We start from the raw sequence: 15,219 nt of genomic DNA on the forward strand, positions 1-15,219 counted from the left end.
TTGATGGTAGATTTTTTCCTGGTCTCGGCGCTTTCATCCTTCTGCGACGTGACATTGTCGGGACTGAGGCAAGTACGCTTTCTAGCCAAGATTACTCGTGTGGCATTGTTTGCAGGGGCTAGGCATGAGTTCGTTCGGGCTCACATCGTAGTGGTCGAGAAGACCATTGCATTCTTTAGACACTCACTGACTTGCGTAATAAGCACTGGGCATCGCTCATTAGCTAAACGCGAAAGAAGACTGGAAAAGTGACATGTACCCAACGAGAACGCGGGCGAGCTCCCCGTATCCGCGAGTCATACTTACGCTAAGCGCGCCCTTCGCCTAACATCCATGGATCTGAATCCTACAAGGATGCTACAAAAGCTGGAGCGTAGGCGCAGCATTACCTAGGTAGACATCCCGTTGATCCAGGTTCCGGACATTGAGATATAATGTGTGCTACCAGGACAGACTTCGCAATCCCACGGCCTGGCGGAGCATTCCCACAAAAACCGCCTATCCCAGGTCCCTCAGAGTCATCTTTTGTTTCCACCTTTGGCGCCATCCTTCCACCCGCGCAATACCTGCAAACACAAGATGGAAAAGCTGCATACTACTCGATACCACCTTCGGTACCCTCCATAGACGCGCAGACGACTGATCACGTGCTGTTCGTTCATGGCATCCAGACTCCGGCGATAGGAATGCTATCCCTGGCTCGCGCTCTACACGATATCTTTCCACACTCACATTTTGTGCTGGTGGATCTCTGGGGTCACGGCTTAAGCGATACGCCGATAGTTCCGCATCAAGCCGCCACATTCCATAGGCTGCTAGATGCGCTGCTCGATCATCTACAATGGCCATCGGCACATTTCATCGGCTTTTCCTTTGGCGGCTCACTAACAGTCGGATATGTTGACTCACGGCCACATCGCGTTAGCAGTTTTACGCTCATTGCGCCTGCTGGGCTTCTTTGTATTTCATCTTTTCCAGAAGAGGATCAGCATCATCTTGATTACGGTGTCGATAACGATGACGATGAACTGAGCAGAGTCATCCTGCAGTTTCTTGAAGGCGGCCGGCTGGTAGTGCCAAGTGACTGGAGGGAAAGAGCTGGAAGAGGCGAAGTTGTTGCGGAGGCAGTGAGGGAGTGGCAGATGCACGAACATCGTGGTCATACATCATCCGTGATTGCAGCGTTTAGAGATGGCGGCGCAATGAACAATCACGGTGCGTTTGAAAAGGCCGCAATGTCTGGTATACCATCATTAGTGGTACTGGGCGAGAACGATGAAGTTTGTGCAGAGCAAGAGTTGAGAGAAATTGGCTTTGATAGCATCTTTGTTGTCCCACAAGCCGGCCATAGTGTTGTACGGGAACGGGTGCCGGAGGTAGCTGGGTTTATCGCGGACTTCTGGGATAGGTTGAGGATCAATAAGAACTAGTGAACGCGGAGGTGAACGCGGAGATCCTTGCACTTACTCTATGATCAATTGCGCCTACTCGCCTCCTTACAAGAATCGGATCTGACTGCTTTAGTGCTCTGAACAAGCCGAAAACCACAGGAACCAGTTCACTTTGACGACAATAGCCACTGTGTCAGATGACGCCGCCAATAGCGGCACATCATAGTGTCCCCACTCATTCAAGAACTCGGACAGCGGCTCTACGCCTGTGAGCCATCGACAACCTCCACAAGCACCCCAAATCCCAGCCTGTGTAGTAAAGGTCGATGGCACAGCCGTCAGCTCTTCAGATAAGCACGTACCCACCATCTCGACGGGCGGTGAACGACTATGGGTCAATCTGTCAGAGCTCAACTCGATCGCCAAGGTTGCCGCATGCACCAATCTTCAGGACCTTCATCTGAGGATGGGTGCGCAATATGATGCGCTTCTTGCCTAAGTACAGCAACATGAGATACGACGATGCAATTGGTGTTGGTGAACTCGTGCGCACCATGATACAAATGGGTGTCTACGATGTCGTTTACAAAGCAAAAAACGACGTCTCCGGGATCGAATAGAAGTTGGAACTATGGTTATATCACACCCGTTCGCAGAGATCGAAGCTAGAGGGCTCAGCATCAAGTACTTGGATCGAGCTCGTTGCTTACAAAGAGCACAAGCAACATGTACCTGACCTACCTGATCTGAAGACAGAAGACACATGGGTCGTGAAAAAGTAGCACATTACCTTTCTCCCATCTTTCGCCCACGTCCGCAATGAGGCAGAATTCCGTTACCTTGTGTGCTACTGTCGTCTTCTTACGGTCGTCAACAATCTGTATCGCTTTTACGACATTAACGTGCCCCAGGAACCAAGGTTCACCGGCGTGCTTGTCGAGCTAAGCAAGAGGCAGTAGGAAGATAAGAGGTTCGAGACTTTGGACATGACGGGTGTGTTGCCCATTAATAACGATGTCTGGGACTGACTTTCCAAGATTGACGTACAATAGGGAAGGCGGGTAGAGCATCATTGAACATCAGAGAGTGAAGTTGAAAGTGAAGCTCCGGCGATTATCCCTGAGAACGCGACATAGCAACTTGAGAAGAGGAAGAGGCGTCGGAAATTCGGATCCGAGAGGAAAATATCGAGAGACGTGTCTGTATGTCACACAAGAGGTTTGCAGGCGAAAAGGGAGTTGGGAGATGGAAATATGTATCCCAGGCGTGCGTGGATCGTTGATTCGCACATTGGATGGAGTCAGTCAGAAAACGACTTAGCACAATTTAGTACAGCCGGGCGAAGACCAAGAGGTCTCAGTTACCGACAGAACTACAATTAGGCTGCATGTGGGGCCATGCTTGTGGCGTGCCAGTAAGCGGACCCCACACTGTATCTACGGGGAAGGAGATCAGCACACCTACCACAAAAGACACGATTGCTCTCTCATCTACCTGTATACTCACCATACTTCTCACTTCATTATGGCGCACTTTCCTCGCCGCCCTCCGTCCGGTGTCAATGTCATCATAGTAGGCGCAGGTTTCGCGGGCATCGCAGCAGCAATAGAATGCGATCGAAAGGGCCACTCGGTCGTTCTTCTTGAGAAAGCGGAAAATGTGGAAGACATAATCCGGTTTGGCGATATCATCTCGTTCGATCCCAACGGTGCGCGCAACTTCGAACGCTGGCCCGGCGTCATCGAAGCGATGAAGGAAGTGGCACGGAAAACAACATGGCTGGATCTGTACCACTGGAAAGGGCAGTTTGTCACCAGGCAGAGTTTTGTGTCCGAACAGGAATGGGGGCCGAGAATCAATGGACATAGAGGAGAACTGTACAGTATTATTCATCAGCATGCTGTCGATCGGGGAGTGAATATTCAGTGGGGCAAACGTGTAACTGATTACTTCGAGGACGATGAAAAGGCTGGCGTGGTAGTCAATGGAGAAGAGATGGTTGCCGATGCAGTCATTGCAGCAGAGGGAGTTCGTTCCCGCGGCCGTAAGATTGTGCTTGGTTTTGACGACAAACCGAAGAGTTCGGGATACGCTGTATATCGCTCATGGTTCTCTGGAGATGCCATCAAAGACAACCCAATCCTGAAACATCTCGTAGATGGAGACAGTCACTCTGGGTTCATAGGTCCAGATCTTCACTTTCTGGTATCGTCGCTCAAAGACGGCAAGGAGTTTAACTGGGTGTTTACTCACGTAGACGACGGGAATATCGAGGAGGACTGGCAATTCCCAGGCAGAGTGGAAGACTGCCTGAGGTATGTAGAAGGATGGGCACCCATCGTGCAAGAGATTGTAAGGTCGACGCCAAAAGGCGCGCGTCTCATCGATCATAAGCTCGTCTTCCGCGATCCGTTGCCGACCTTCGTCTCGCCAAAGCACCGTATCGCTTTGATTGGAGACGCAGCGCATCCCTTTCTTCCAACATCCATCCAGGGTGCCAGTCAATCCATCGAAGACGGTGTTGTACTGGCGGCGTGTCTAGAACTGGCTGGCAAAGAAAGCATTCCTCTAGCCGTACGAGCATTCGAGAAGATCCGCTATGAAAGGGTGCACAAAGCACAGGCGATGGGGGTTAAGACGCGCGAACGATGGCATAAAGCCAACTGGGATGAGATAGCGAAGACGCCGGAATCCATTCACCTAGCACGCGAGGCATGGCTGCTAAATTTTGATGCAGAGAACGACTGCTATGAGAGGTTTGATGAGGTTGCTGGGAACTTGCGGGGTGCACAAGCGCGACTGTAGGGAGCTTTGCTCGGGCAGCAACGTCGGTATATTGTTGGTGCTTGACGGGCCGAGCAACTCACCTTGAGCGCACGGTATCTGCACGTGGCGTGCATCGGCGCAGGATAGCTTGTGCCGGCCTCACGCTACCTTTCTTATTTGAAGTAGTATTCGAACAACCTGGATATTGGACAATGATGATTCGCATCAATGATGTAGATGAGCTCTGCGCTACTGCCGTCTAATGTCGCGCTAGCACCTGCTCCCGTCTATCACGTCACAACCGTGCACCTGCCACATGGGGCTAGCATGGAGGATGTTATCTATGTGCTTACAGCTACTGCAGTGTTTCTGTGCAACACAACAACTTTGCCAACTACCTATTACGGGAGCTTTCCGACTCACATTCGCCGCATCGTATAAGCCAACACGGGATTTACAGTGGTTGGTGATCAAGATGCACCTTCCTACGCTGTCCTGCTTCGTCGCCGCTGTCACCATGACGGCAGGTGTCCAGTTCGGCGACTTAAAAGATCCTATCAACATCCTAGGCATCGGACGCAACGACATCGAAATCTTCTTGGGCATTCCCTATGCTCATGATACCAGCGGCGAAAACAGATTCAAACCACCGATTCCCTACGAATACTCTCCAGGTACTACCATCGATGCTACCAAGCCTGGTCCCGCATGTCCACAACCATTGGGTGTGCTCTATCCACCTCTGGGATTGGGCAATATAACTGAAACATCCGAGGACTGCCTGAACTTGAACGTAGCGCGGCCAAAAGCGACTGACAGAGAAGGAAAGGGACCACTGCCAGTTCTGGTATGGATACATGGAGGATCTTTCTGGTGGGCAAGCAACACGGAGCCGACGACTGCGCCTGACGGAATGATCAAGCAGTCGGTAGAAAATGGGGACCCAATCATCCATGTGGCCATGAATTACCGTCTCGGGTTCTTTGGGTTTGCCAGTTCAGACTGGTTGAAAGAAGAAGGAAGCATGAACGCTGGTCTACGTGATCAGCGCGCTGCTATCGAGTGGGTCCGCACCAACATTGCTGCTTTTGGCGGGGATCCGGAGAGGATTACGATTGCCGGCCAGTCTTCCGGCGGCCTCGCAATCGGAATGCAGATTATGGCTTACGGCGGAGAGAAGCCACTTCCTTTCGAGCGAGGTATCGCCCAGTCTCAGTCCCTTGAGCCTGGTATCACAGGGACTTTCGCCAAGGATGCGATGATCGCGCTGGTCAATTACGTGGGGTGCAACACTACTGATGTGGACGCTCCAGGGACGATTGAGTGTCTACGGGGACTAGATACTGAAACACTCTTTGAAGCCTCGAACGCGACGTATCTCAGCGATATCGCGCATAATATTGGGGACATCTGGTTGCCACAGGTGGACGGCGATTTCCTTCCTGCGGCACCAAGTCAGCTCATCGCAGAAGGACGCTTCGGTAACGCTACCTTTATGTCCGGCTGGATGGAAGGCGACCTGAACGTGTACACCAACACCTCCATCGCAACCGCACAAGATACGTACGACTTTGTTCGCGACTACCTACCGACTATGTCGGAGAAATCTCTCACTCAGTTACTGGACTTGTACCCGGTAGAAGAATTCGGAACCAGTGTGAACCTAACAGCAGAGTTCTATCGCTCTGCACGCATCTTCCGCGATATCCTCATGGTGTGCCCATCGCTACATCTGGGTGTTGCAATTGACAAAGTGTACAAAGCGCCAGTCTACTTCTATAACTTCAACCAGACAATACTTGATCCCATCCTCGAGTACACCGAAGATGTGGTTGGCTTTGGCGTGGTACACACGTCTGAGTTTGCGTATGTCTTCGACAGCATGCAAGTGTACAACAAGACGGACTACCCGTTTGATCCGACCGAGTACGACTACGAAATTGCTATGCGAGCAAGCCGGTCGTGGAGCACCTTTGTGAGTCAAGGAGCCCCGGCAGAGAGCGGATCACAATCCACCACATTGTTGAACTGGGACGAGGCATTTAGCCGGCCAGGTAAAATCTCCCATTTGCGAACTGCGTGTGAGGCATGCACTGACTCCGTACATTGACATTTTAGGCGGTCCGTATGTCAGGACGATTGGTGGCGCGCATCCGAGCAACAGTGCGCTGGGCATGGCAAACGCGACAAGAGAGATGGCAAAACAGAGATTACAGGAGCGATGCGCTTTCTTTAACAGTCCGAAGATCATCCAAGCGCTTCAGTATTGAGGAGTAGCTCAGTCTGACGCAAGGTCTCAATATGAGCAGTACAGGGTGTGAAATCCATCAAGACGTTGAAGACGATATAATATGAAACGGGAATCTTACAAGGGGTATCTCAGATCGATTCACGACGTAATCAAACTTCTACGACTGCATGTGGCGCATCTCTCTTCTCTGCCTAAACTTCCTTGCTGTCCGTGGCCAACCCTAAAATAAACTCCCACTCCTCCTTCCTTACCCTACTCACACTCAGTCTCGAATTTGTGACAAGCTGCATATCCTTCAACGGCCCCTCTTTAGCAAACTCTTTAATCTTCGCTAAATCTATCACATGCTCAAACTCGCTCACAAACTCGACGTCTACACAAAACCATTTGGGCTTCTCCCTCTCGCTCTTCTTGTCATAGTAGGGATCCTTGGGGTCAAAGGCCGTCTCATCGACCTTTGCTTCCTCAACAACACGCAGTATACCTACGATACCCGAAGGCTTGGCGTTGGAGTGGTAGAAGAAGCCCAGGTCGCCTTTGCGCATGGCCTGCATATTGTTGCGTGCCTGGGGGTTGCGGACGCCGCTCCAGGGCTCGGGTTCTGTGCAGGCGCGCAGGTCGCTGATGGAGAAGGCGACGTTTACGCCGTTCTCGTAGCGCGCGAGGGGCTCGGCTTTGAGCAGCCAGTAGACTTCTTGGGCGCCGGTCGCGTCGCGGTTGGTGGATGAAACAGGCGCGGGTAGAGAGTTCGTCTTAGGAGGTTTAGGCTTGGTTGTAGCAGCTTTTTTGGGCGGAGGAGCGCTGCTGTCTGTTGTATCTTGGTCGGCGTCGTCTTCGCGGTCACGCTTGCGACGCATCGCCTGCCTGGCATTGCGCTTGAGCTGTGTCTCTTCGACGGATGAACTGTCGTCTTGGTTGTATTCCGGTGCTGCCGCTGCCGTTTGACGCGTAGATCTTCGTGTGCCAGCCATGATGAGGTTGTGGTAGAGTTGCAATGCTCGTCGACGTTGAGGTGCTGTACGCCGCGAGCGTGCAGCGCTCTGACGCTATTGGCTGATATCTCTCGTGTTTGCCGCTTGTACTTCGCTCCGCACCTCGACACAGTATTTGCCACCCGAAGGACATCCGAAGGACATTTTATGGACCCGTTCGAGCCAGAACCTCGTCAAAATGTCCCTCGACGACTCAAATAGCCATGCTCCGCTATGATACTATGCAGGCATCTCCTCGGTCTGAGGCTATGCGCGCGATTAAGCGCACCGCGACGTAAAGTCAAATATTCAAACCAGAACCCTCGGCTTTGTCGTGTCGGAATGCTCAACCGGCAGTATTCGCGCAGCCCTTGTCGTAACTCAGCGGTTTCCTCCACGTTCAGATTCGACCCATACCGAGCGCAGACCGGACCGACAGCGCATCGGAGAGCCGCCACAAGCAGCAATCACCCAAACCACCGCGCGGCAATGAGAGGCGTAAACAACGATCATCCAAGCTCCATCTTAGGCCCGGCCATATCATGCACGATCCGGGACCGCCGCTTTCCTCCCTAGCGGTCGTGTCCTTGCACATCACGGTCCGGCCAACTGCCTCAACCTAGACAAGTTCATGCAACTCTACGGAGCACCCCACTAAATTTATAGACCCGACAACGCCGCTACGGACGTATCTATGACGGAAACTCCGCTTGAGTAGTAGTACCTATCTAGCAAAGACCAACATTCGGCCGACATGGACTCAATTTGTGAGGGACAAAATGTAACGAGACTTGGCACTGGTATACATAGAAGACTCTTGCCCTTTCTTTACCAATTACAACAAGCCATTTCAAGTACGTTGCATTGAGATCAACCATGGACGCTTTCACCAAGAAGACCCTGAAAACCTCCCGAGGCATCACATACACCTACTACACATGCTCTGGCAACACGTCTCTCCCAACCCTCCTCTTCCAACACGGCTTCCCCGACCATGCCGCCATGTGGGCAGACGTCGCTAGCTCTCTCCGACCACTAAACCACCCCGTTATCATTCCCGACATGCTGGGCTACGACGGAACGGACAAGCCCACAGACCCATCCGCCTACACCTGGGACCATATGACCAACGACATGGTGGAAATCCTCAATGCTGAACAAGCGCCAAAATGCATCTCAATCGGCCACGACTGGGGCTCCGCAGCCGCAAGCCGCCTGTACAACTACCACCCCGAACGCGTTGTCGGCTTGGTCAACCTGAACGTCGCCTACACGGCACCAAGTCGCAAACCCTTCGATCTCGACGCCGCAAACGCCCTCATGAACAAGATCTTTGGCTACCCATCGCTATCGTACTGGTACCTCTTCACCGCGCCTGACGGACCAGCACTTCTATCCCGCGATATAGAGGCCATGTTTAACATGATGCACGACAAAGATGGATTGAAAGAGTTCTTCTGCACACCCGACACCATGCGTGAAACACTCTCCGGGCAAAAGGAACCAACCTTCTCTCTCCGACCCTATGCGCAAGACCCAGCTTTCAAGAAGGCGTTCCTTGATCGTATGGCGCGCGATGGGTTCGAAGCGCCCGTGTGCTGGTACAAAGCCATGACAGGCAATCTGCAGCATCAAGTCGATGTTAAGTTGCCTGAAGGGAGAGAGATTGTCAATGTACCCACGCTGTACATCGGATGCAGAGAGGATGTGGTGTGCAGACCCGAAGCCATGTATGAGAGTATTAAAAAGGGCTTGTTGCCGCAATTGGAACAAGCGGATATGATTGATGCGGCGCATTGGGCGACGTATGAGAAGCCTGCGGAGGTGGTGAAGCGGTTGGAGGATTGGCTGAAGAGGAAGTTTGCGCAGTGAGTCTGCGTAGCATCGGCAGCTGACTATCTATGCATAAAACTTAGACAGATGTGACATGGTTTGCAGGAAACAGTTTTCCAACACCACAGTAAACACCCCAATACCAGTCTCCATTGATATCAGCTGCTTCCCTTATCTCTGCTCCTCTAGGAAAGGATAATTCATCTTCTACTCCTTCATCCGGCAGATAGCCCCATCTAGCCAGTAATCTCAAGCCTATACCGCCATCTGGTGGGTACCGCTGTACTCTGGCCATTTCGTCTTCTTCTTTCAGTGCGTAGCCGCCTACTAGATCGCGGACAACCATGCGCCGTTGTGCGCCGTCACGGTCTTCGAATCCTACAATGTACATGCGATGGCTGCGGAGGCACTTGCGCCATCCGTTTACGCCGTCTTCTTTGGTGATGCGACCGCTGATGACGAGTTTGTGGTAGCAGCTCATGCAAATGTCGTAGTCGCCAGTGTTACACTTGAGGCAGTGATAGCGTGTGTTTGATGGTGGAATAGGGTAACTGCATATGTTACACAAGGTTGTAAAGGTGAGAGGGCGGAAGATGAAATTCGCAATGGTAAAGTACCCTGGCCCTCGCATAAGAGACGCGGATTTCGGTGTCAACGGAGGGGTTGTGGGTGTTGCGTCGAGGTCTGGGGGAGCAAGATGTCCATCCTGACGTGGCGTAGAGGGCGCGGAGGGAACTGTGTCAGTAACAGACTGCGAGTCTCTTGTCTTGCGGGCAACGGGAACAAGAGGATGCGTACAGTGATGCCCCTGGTTAACGCAATCATTACAATAGCCCCAGTCGCCGTCGTTGCAATAGTCACATTTCCAGTAGCAGGCGTTGGCGTATGCCTTGCACATATCGCAGAAGACGCCAATTTCTACCCTCTGCTTGGGGTCATCCTCGCTCATGAGCACATGTGGTGGTGTCGTGGATTCCGTCAAGGGCGTCATGGGTCTGCGATATCGGTGCCCGACCAGGATATGGGGATGCTCGTGATAGGGCGGATAACCACCCTCTGGTGCTTCGCGCTCATACCGGGGCCAAGCAGTCCAACCAAAGCCGTACCAATGCTTGCATCCTCTGCCAAGACGATAGCAGCGAAGACACATGTTGTACTCGCCACCATCGCAGCGTCGACAATTGTAGTGAAGCTCGTACTGTATGTCGTTTTTACCACAGCGTTGGCATGCCACATGGGGCTCTGTATATAGGGCAGGAGTACCTAGTGATGAGCTTGAAGCTTGTCTCGATCGAGTCTCGCTCACGGTCGGATCGGGGGTGGAGCGAGGGAAAGCAGGAGGCGATAGCGAGGGGGGAGTAGTACTGTGAGAAGAGCGTGGCAGTTCGGCTGTGGTAGGGTCGGTAGTACGGCGAGCCGAAGGAGGCTGGAAAGGCGTGACGGCAGGAGTAGAGGAAGACAAGGGCACAGCTGGAGTGCCAACTGTAGCTAGAGAAGTCGTTGGACTGCCGCTGTTGGGCAGATCGAAGCCGAGGCTCTGGGGCGAGCTAGGACTTGACACTGTCTCATTGTTGTTATTGTTGTTGCTGGCGTGGAGACTGATGCGGAACTGCTCTCGAACGTCGAGCCTATTTCTCTGCTGATTTTCGGACTGTCGACGTGGCCTTGGACGAGCGAGTTCCGATGATGAATGACGGTCGCCGGTCGCCGGATTTGCAGGAGCCGAGCCAGGTGCAGGGCGCTCTACCCTCGTGGCGGATCGAGAGCTGCCCTGGCTTGACGATCGCTGGCGCGGTGCCCGCCCGCCTCGATTTGCGGCGTCGATGAGAGCAGGTCTGGATATGGGGGGTCCTACTGCCGTCTGGGGCGTCGATGCGCCACTCTCGGAACGTCCATGCCTTCTCCTGCGCGCAGCTTCCTCGTCGCGCGTAAGCGGGCTGCGCATGGCTTGTGGCAGCAGCGACGCAGACGAGGAGCTCGTCAAGCCCTCTCTTGCCAGACGCTCCCTTCTCTCCCTCCTCTCGCGCTGTCTTTCAGCATGTCGTTCTGCCTGCCGCCGTCGCACAGCCTCGGCTATCCTCTCGGTGATCTCCTCTTCCTGCGCAGTGCCAATCTGGTTCAGGTCGACGCCCTCGGACACCAGCTCCTCCAGCACCTGGCGCACGAGATCTTCGTCGACGTCTTCTGCGTCGAGGTCGGAGGCGCTCAGCAGAGAGCGCAGGCTGGACTGGTGCTCGATAGCGCGGGGCGGTATGACGGCCCTGGACGGGGATGCGCCGGGCGGATTTTGGCTGGCAGACCGCCTTTGATCGCGCGCCCTGCGGGATTCGCGGCTCCCGTTGCGGCTTCGCTCCCTTGTTGTGCGCTCTCTTGGAGGCTCCCGGCTGGCCCTCCTGCTGCTTGCGATGCCCGCGTCCCTCAGACTCGGCTGCTGAGCTGCCTCGAGCATGCGCTGATGGGTGTCATCGCGCTCATCCCGGCGCCTGAGCTTGGGTAGCACATTGTCGCCTGGCCGGTATCTGTCGCGGTCCGCCTGCTTCTCTTGGGCGCTTTTGCCGCTCTGGGGGTTCGCCTTGAGGAAGATGTCGAGCAGCGTGGTGACGGTGGCATTGGGCTGTGTGGTGCGCACAGAGGCCCGGCACGAGGGGCAGGTGTACGGGTGTATCGACGTGGCGGTCGAGGCTTGGAAGGCGAACCACTCCTTCAGACAGGCGCCGCAGAAGGTGTGCAGGCAGTCGAGCAGTGTGAGCGGCTGGTAGAGCACGTCGGTACAGATCTGGCCATGGCCGAGTTAGCAGCCGCCTCGTCGTCGTGCTCCTCGACTTACCGAGCACGTCAGTTCCTTTTCCAGGTCGCCCTGGACTCCGCCAGCGCCCTCGCCCTCGGCCATGGTTCGTCGCAAACTGCTCGTCAGGCGCCTGCGGTTGACTCTCAGCTAGACTGCACACTTGGCGAGCCTCGACGGTACAAGGCGCCGTAGCATATGCATGCCAGCACACGCTTTCATCGGCCCGCTGCAGCCTCTATGTTGCTTGCCGCAACGAGCGCACACTTCTCATGTCGCTACGTCACGCGACTTGCGCACGTGTCAGCGCCTCAGAACCCCGGAGTCGGTGAGAGACGGCATCAAACATCCGACATGTCGTGACCAGCACAGGCGCCTGACGCCTCGTCCGTCTCGCACCCTCCCATTTTGGCATATATCAAGCTATCCGGTCCTGTAGCACCTGATGTTTGGTACATCGTTTCACCTGTGCTGCAGCCACCGCAACTTGCCCCTGGCCCAGGCGTACCCAAGACACGGTTCACGTCACTGGTTTCTTTCCGCGACCGTCAGGTATCCACGCGTTCACGCCTGAGGTTTCGAAACCTTGATCTTCAAGTCAGTGCCATCGCATGCAAGTCCAAAACAGGAAGACTGGGCGGCAGGCTCATAAATCGCATATCTACAACTATATCATATCATCCCTTCCTTCCTCATACATTCTTACATACAGGCTCCCACAGTCATCCCCCCTTTCAACCATTATTCTTATATACAGAAAAGACCGATTGGCTAGTCGCCAGCACATAGCCGTCACCTTGCTAATCCTTCACATCATCTTCTCAATCAAGTACCAAGCCTAGTGCTCAGTTGTTGTTGTTGTTCTTGCCACCGTTGCCGCCCTGAGACTGTTGTCCAGCACCATTACCTGCCTGTTGGGGCTGGTTACCTCCGGCCTGGGTCTGACCCTGAGATGCTTGGCCTGCAGCCGCACCGTTGCCTGCCTGTTGCTGGGAACCGCCGTTTTGCGTCTGGCCTTGAGACTGCTGTCCTGCAGCCGCACCCTTGGTTCCCTGCTGTTGGTTGCCATTGTTCTGGTTACCACCATTTGGTGTCGCCTGTTGTCCATTCTGCTGTCCCTGCTGCTGTCCCGTTTGTTGTCCAGCTTGTTGACCTTGTTGTGGAACCTGCTGTCCGGCGGCACCTTGAACCCCCTGCTGGGGAGCCTGCACACCTGTAGTTCCCTGGGGTGCTTGTCCGTTGGTAGGGGAGATGCCGGCGCCCTGCTGAGGCGCTTGTCCGTTGTTCGTAGCAGTGCCAGTATTGCCGGCGGCAGCACCACCAGCTGTTCCGGTATTCTGGACTTGGCCACTGCCAGTTCCTTGAGCAAGAGCCTGACCAGCGGCAAATGCAGCGGCGGGGCTACCTGCTGGCGCACCAGGCTGAGTGGGGCCAGTCCCCTGGACACCACCAGCAACGCCAGTCTGGTCGCAGACAGTGGGACGAACTGCCTGCGAGGTAGATCCAGTAGAGGCCATGTAGGCATCAATGTTGGGGAGGACGTTAACGCAGCGGTTCTGGTTGATCAAGTCGATGTTACCAGCGGCAGCCATTCCCTGAACAGACATCTGCTGAAGCTTGTCGACGACATCCTGGAAAGAACCGCCAGTGGCGAGGGTGCTGTTGGCAGCAATGACATTGGGGTCCGCGCCGTTAGCAGCGTCAATGATGGCCTTGTGGTTGAGCTCATCGACCTCGGCGTTGAAGGCTACGGTGGCAGCCTGCTTGAACTGAACGTTGTTCTGGATGCTAGCTCCAGTGTTGAGGAAGTTAGAAACCATCGAGGTATCGGCCATCCAATTAGAGACCGCAGTAGCGAGGTCGTTCGCAGTGGGAGTTTGTCCATTTTGTATACCAGCGCCAAGTCCAGTCGGGGCATTGGTGGTGCCTTGCTGTTGCTGGTTTCCGGTCTGCGCTCCTTGTTGCTGTTGTTGCTGATTGCCGCCCTGGTTCGTAGTCTGTTGACCAGTCGTGGCGGCAGCAGTATTGCCGTTACCACCGTTGCCGCCCTGCACCTGGGCGAATGGGGCAGCGTAAGCTGCAGAGCTAAGGAGCGAGGCAATGAAAATGTACTTCATTTTGTCTGTGAGAACGGATCTGTCGAGTGGACTAAGATTATGAGTAGAGATATCAAAGAGCGAATGGAATGCTGAGGTTGTAGAGTGGAAAATATTAGTCTGTAGTGAGTGAGGAACCAGTCCGATGAAGACTATCAGGATGATGGGAGCTGTGGTATTTGTATCGCCTCTGTTACAACTTCGGAAAGCCTTGCCGTCAAGGCATGATGGTGGGCAGGCCTATGCATCGTAACAGTCTGGGGATCAAGCCCTAGGGCTCGCAGCCCTTGGCGTCAAGTCAGGTAGCACACGCTTAGCTCAATGGCGTAGTTTCGAAGTATGCCATATTTTGAATCAGGCGCTTCCAAATGGCCTTCCAAATTGCCGAGACCCTCAAAGCGAGCGATGCCGAAGTTCAGCCCTAAACTCAAACAGGACGTTTCGCAAGGTACGCCATGTCGTGCATGTAAGTTGGATTAGTTAATGATGTTTTGCAAGCCGATGTCATTGTTTTGACAGCGTCTGGGAACAGGTTTCGTCGGTCTTGGCGCCCGAAGCTTGCAGGCGATCATCAGATCTTGTGTTGAACCTTAGTCCAAACGCCCCACAATTGTTCCAGATCGACACAGGCAGGCTTCAGGTCGCCCAATTCCTGTTGCGTGCTCATACGACTTGATCGCGCTGTGTATCTGTGGATTTGATCCTTGAGTACGCACAATGATGCTTCATTAGACTGTAGAGATGTGTAAGCAAAAAGATTTACGATATTGCTTGTTGCAAACAATCTGTCAAGATAAACAAGTTTCGCGTCGAATCTGTTCATAATCGTATCCGTATTGCAAATATCTAAGATCTTAGAGGATCTTCAGAGGCGTGCAATCATTCATCGCCCCGTTTGGAAAATGCTGAGGGAAGCTGGAAGCGGCAAGAAGCGCTAGAGTCCACTAAAGCACGGCGTAACAAGGTCTGATGTATCAGTTGCAGGAGCAGCAGAGATTTGTAGGGAGGTTTATGCGACTGTAGCCTTCTCTTCTTACATTGCCATTCCAAATGCAGTTCGGAGTCCGAGAGAACTCGTGATGCTCGATTTGAGAGTTGTGAAACTGCCGCTCGTAACGAGGGGAAG

At 53.8% G+C, this 15,219-nt stretch overlaps 5 protein-coding genes across 5 annotated transcripts; 2 read left to right on the forward strand and 3 right to left on the reverse strand.

Moving 5' to 3' along the window:
* Window positions 1–2,915: 2,915 nt before the first annotated feature.
* On the forward strand, window positions 2,916–6,427 carry J4E90_009094 (uncharacterized protein; the record flags this gene model as incomplete). Its single annotated transcript, XM_051438615.1, has 3 exons — window positions 2,916–4,157; window positions 4,513–6,211; window positions 6,276–6,427. 3 exons carry the CDS (start codon window positions 2,916–2,918, stop codon window positions 6,425–6,427), a joined length of 3,093 nt encoding a protein of 1,030 aa, XP_051287278.1.
* A 172-nt stretch (window positions 6,428–6,599) lies between these two features.
* J4E90_009095 (uncharacterized protein) lies at window positions 6,600–7,379 on the reverse strand (the record flags this gene model as incomplete). Its single annotated transcript, XM_051438616.1, has 1 exon — window positions 6,600–7,379. The coding sequence occupies one exon, from the start codon at window positions 7,377–7,379 to the stop codon at window positions 6,600–6,602; it is 780 nt and encodes a 259-aa protein (XP_051287279.1).
* Window positions 7,380–8,255: 876 nt separating this feature from the next.
* On the forward strand, window positions 8,256–9,251 carry J4E90_009096 (uncharacterized protein; the record flags this gene model as incomplete). Its single annotated transcript, XM_051438617.1, has 1 exon — window positions 8,256–9,251. One exon carries the CDS (start codon window positions 8,256–8,258, stop codon window positions 9,249–9,251), a length of 996 nt encoding a protein of 331 aa, XP_051287280.1.
* Window positions 9,252–9,291: 40 nt separating this feature from the next.
* J4E90_009097 (uncharacterized protein) lies at window positions 9,292–12,102 on the reverse strand (the record flags this gene model as incomplete). Its single annotated transcript, XM_051438618.1, has 2 exons — window positions 9,292–11,988; window positions 12,040–12,102. 2 exons carry the CDS (start codon window positions 12,100–12,102, stop codon window positions 9,292–9,294), a joined length of 2,760 nt encoding a protein of 919 aa, XP_051287281.1.
* Window positions 12,103–12,842: 740 nt separating this feature from the next.
* Window positions 12,843–14,114, reverse strand: J4E90_009098 (uncharacterized protein; the record flags this gene model as incomplete). Its single annotated transcript, XM_051438619.1, has 1 exon — window positions 12,843–14,114. The coding sequence occupies one exon, from the start codon at window positions 14,112–14,114 to the stop codon at window positions 12,843–12,845; it is 1,272 nt and encodes a 423-aa protein (XP_051287282.1).
* Window positions 14,115–15,219: the final 1,105 nt, after the last annotated feature.

Source organism: Alternaria incomplexa (assembly GCF_024043165.1).
Source record: "Alternaria incomplexa strain BMP 0042 chromosome Unknown scaffold_15, whole genome shotgun sequence".
Taxonomy (NCBI): Eukaryota; Fungi; Ascomycota; class Dothideomycetes; order Pleosporales; family Pleosporaceae; genus Alternaria; species Alternaria incomplexa.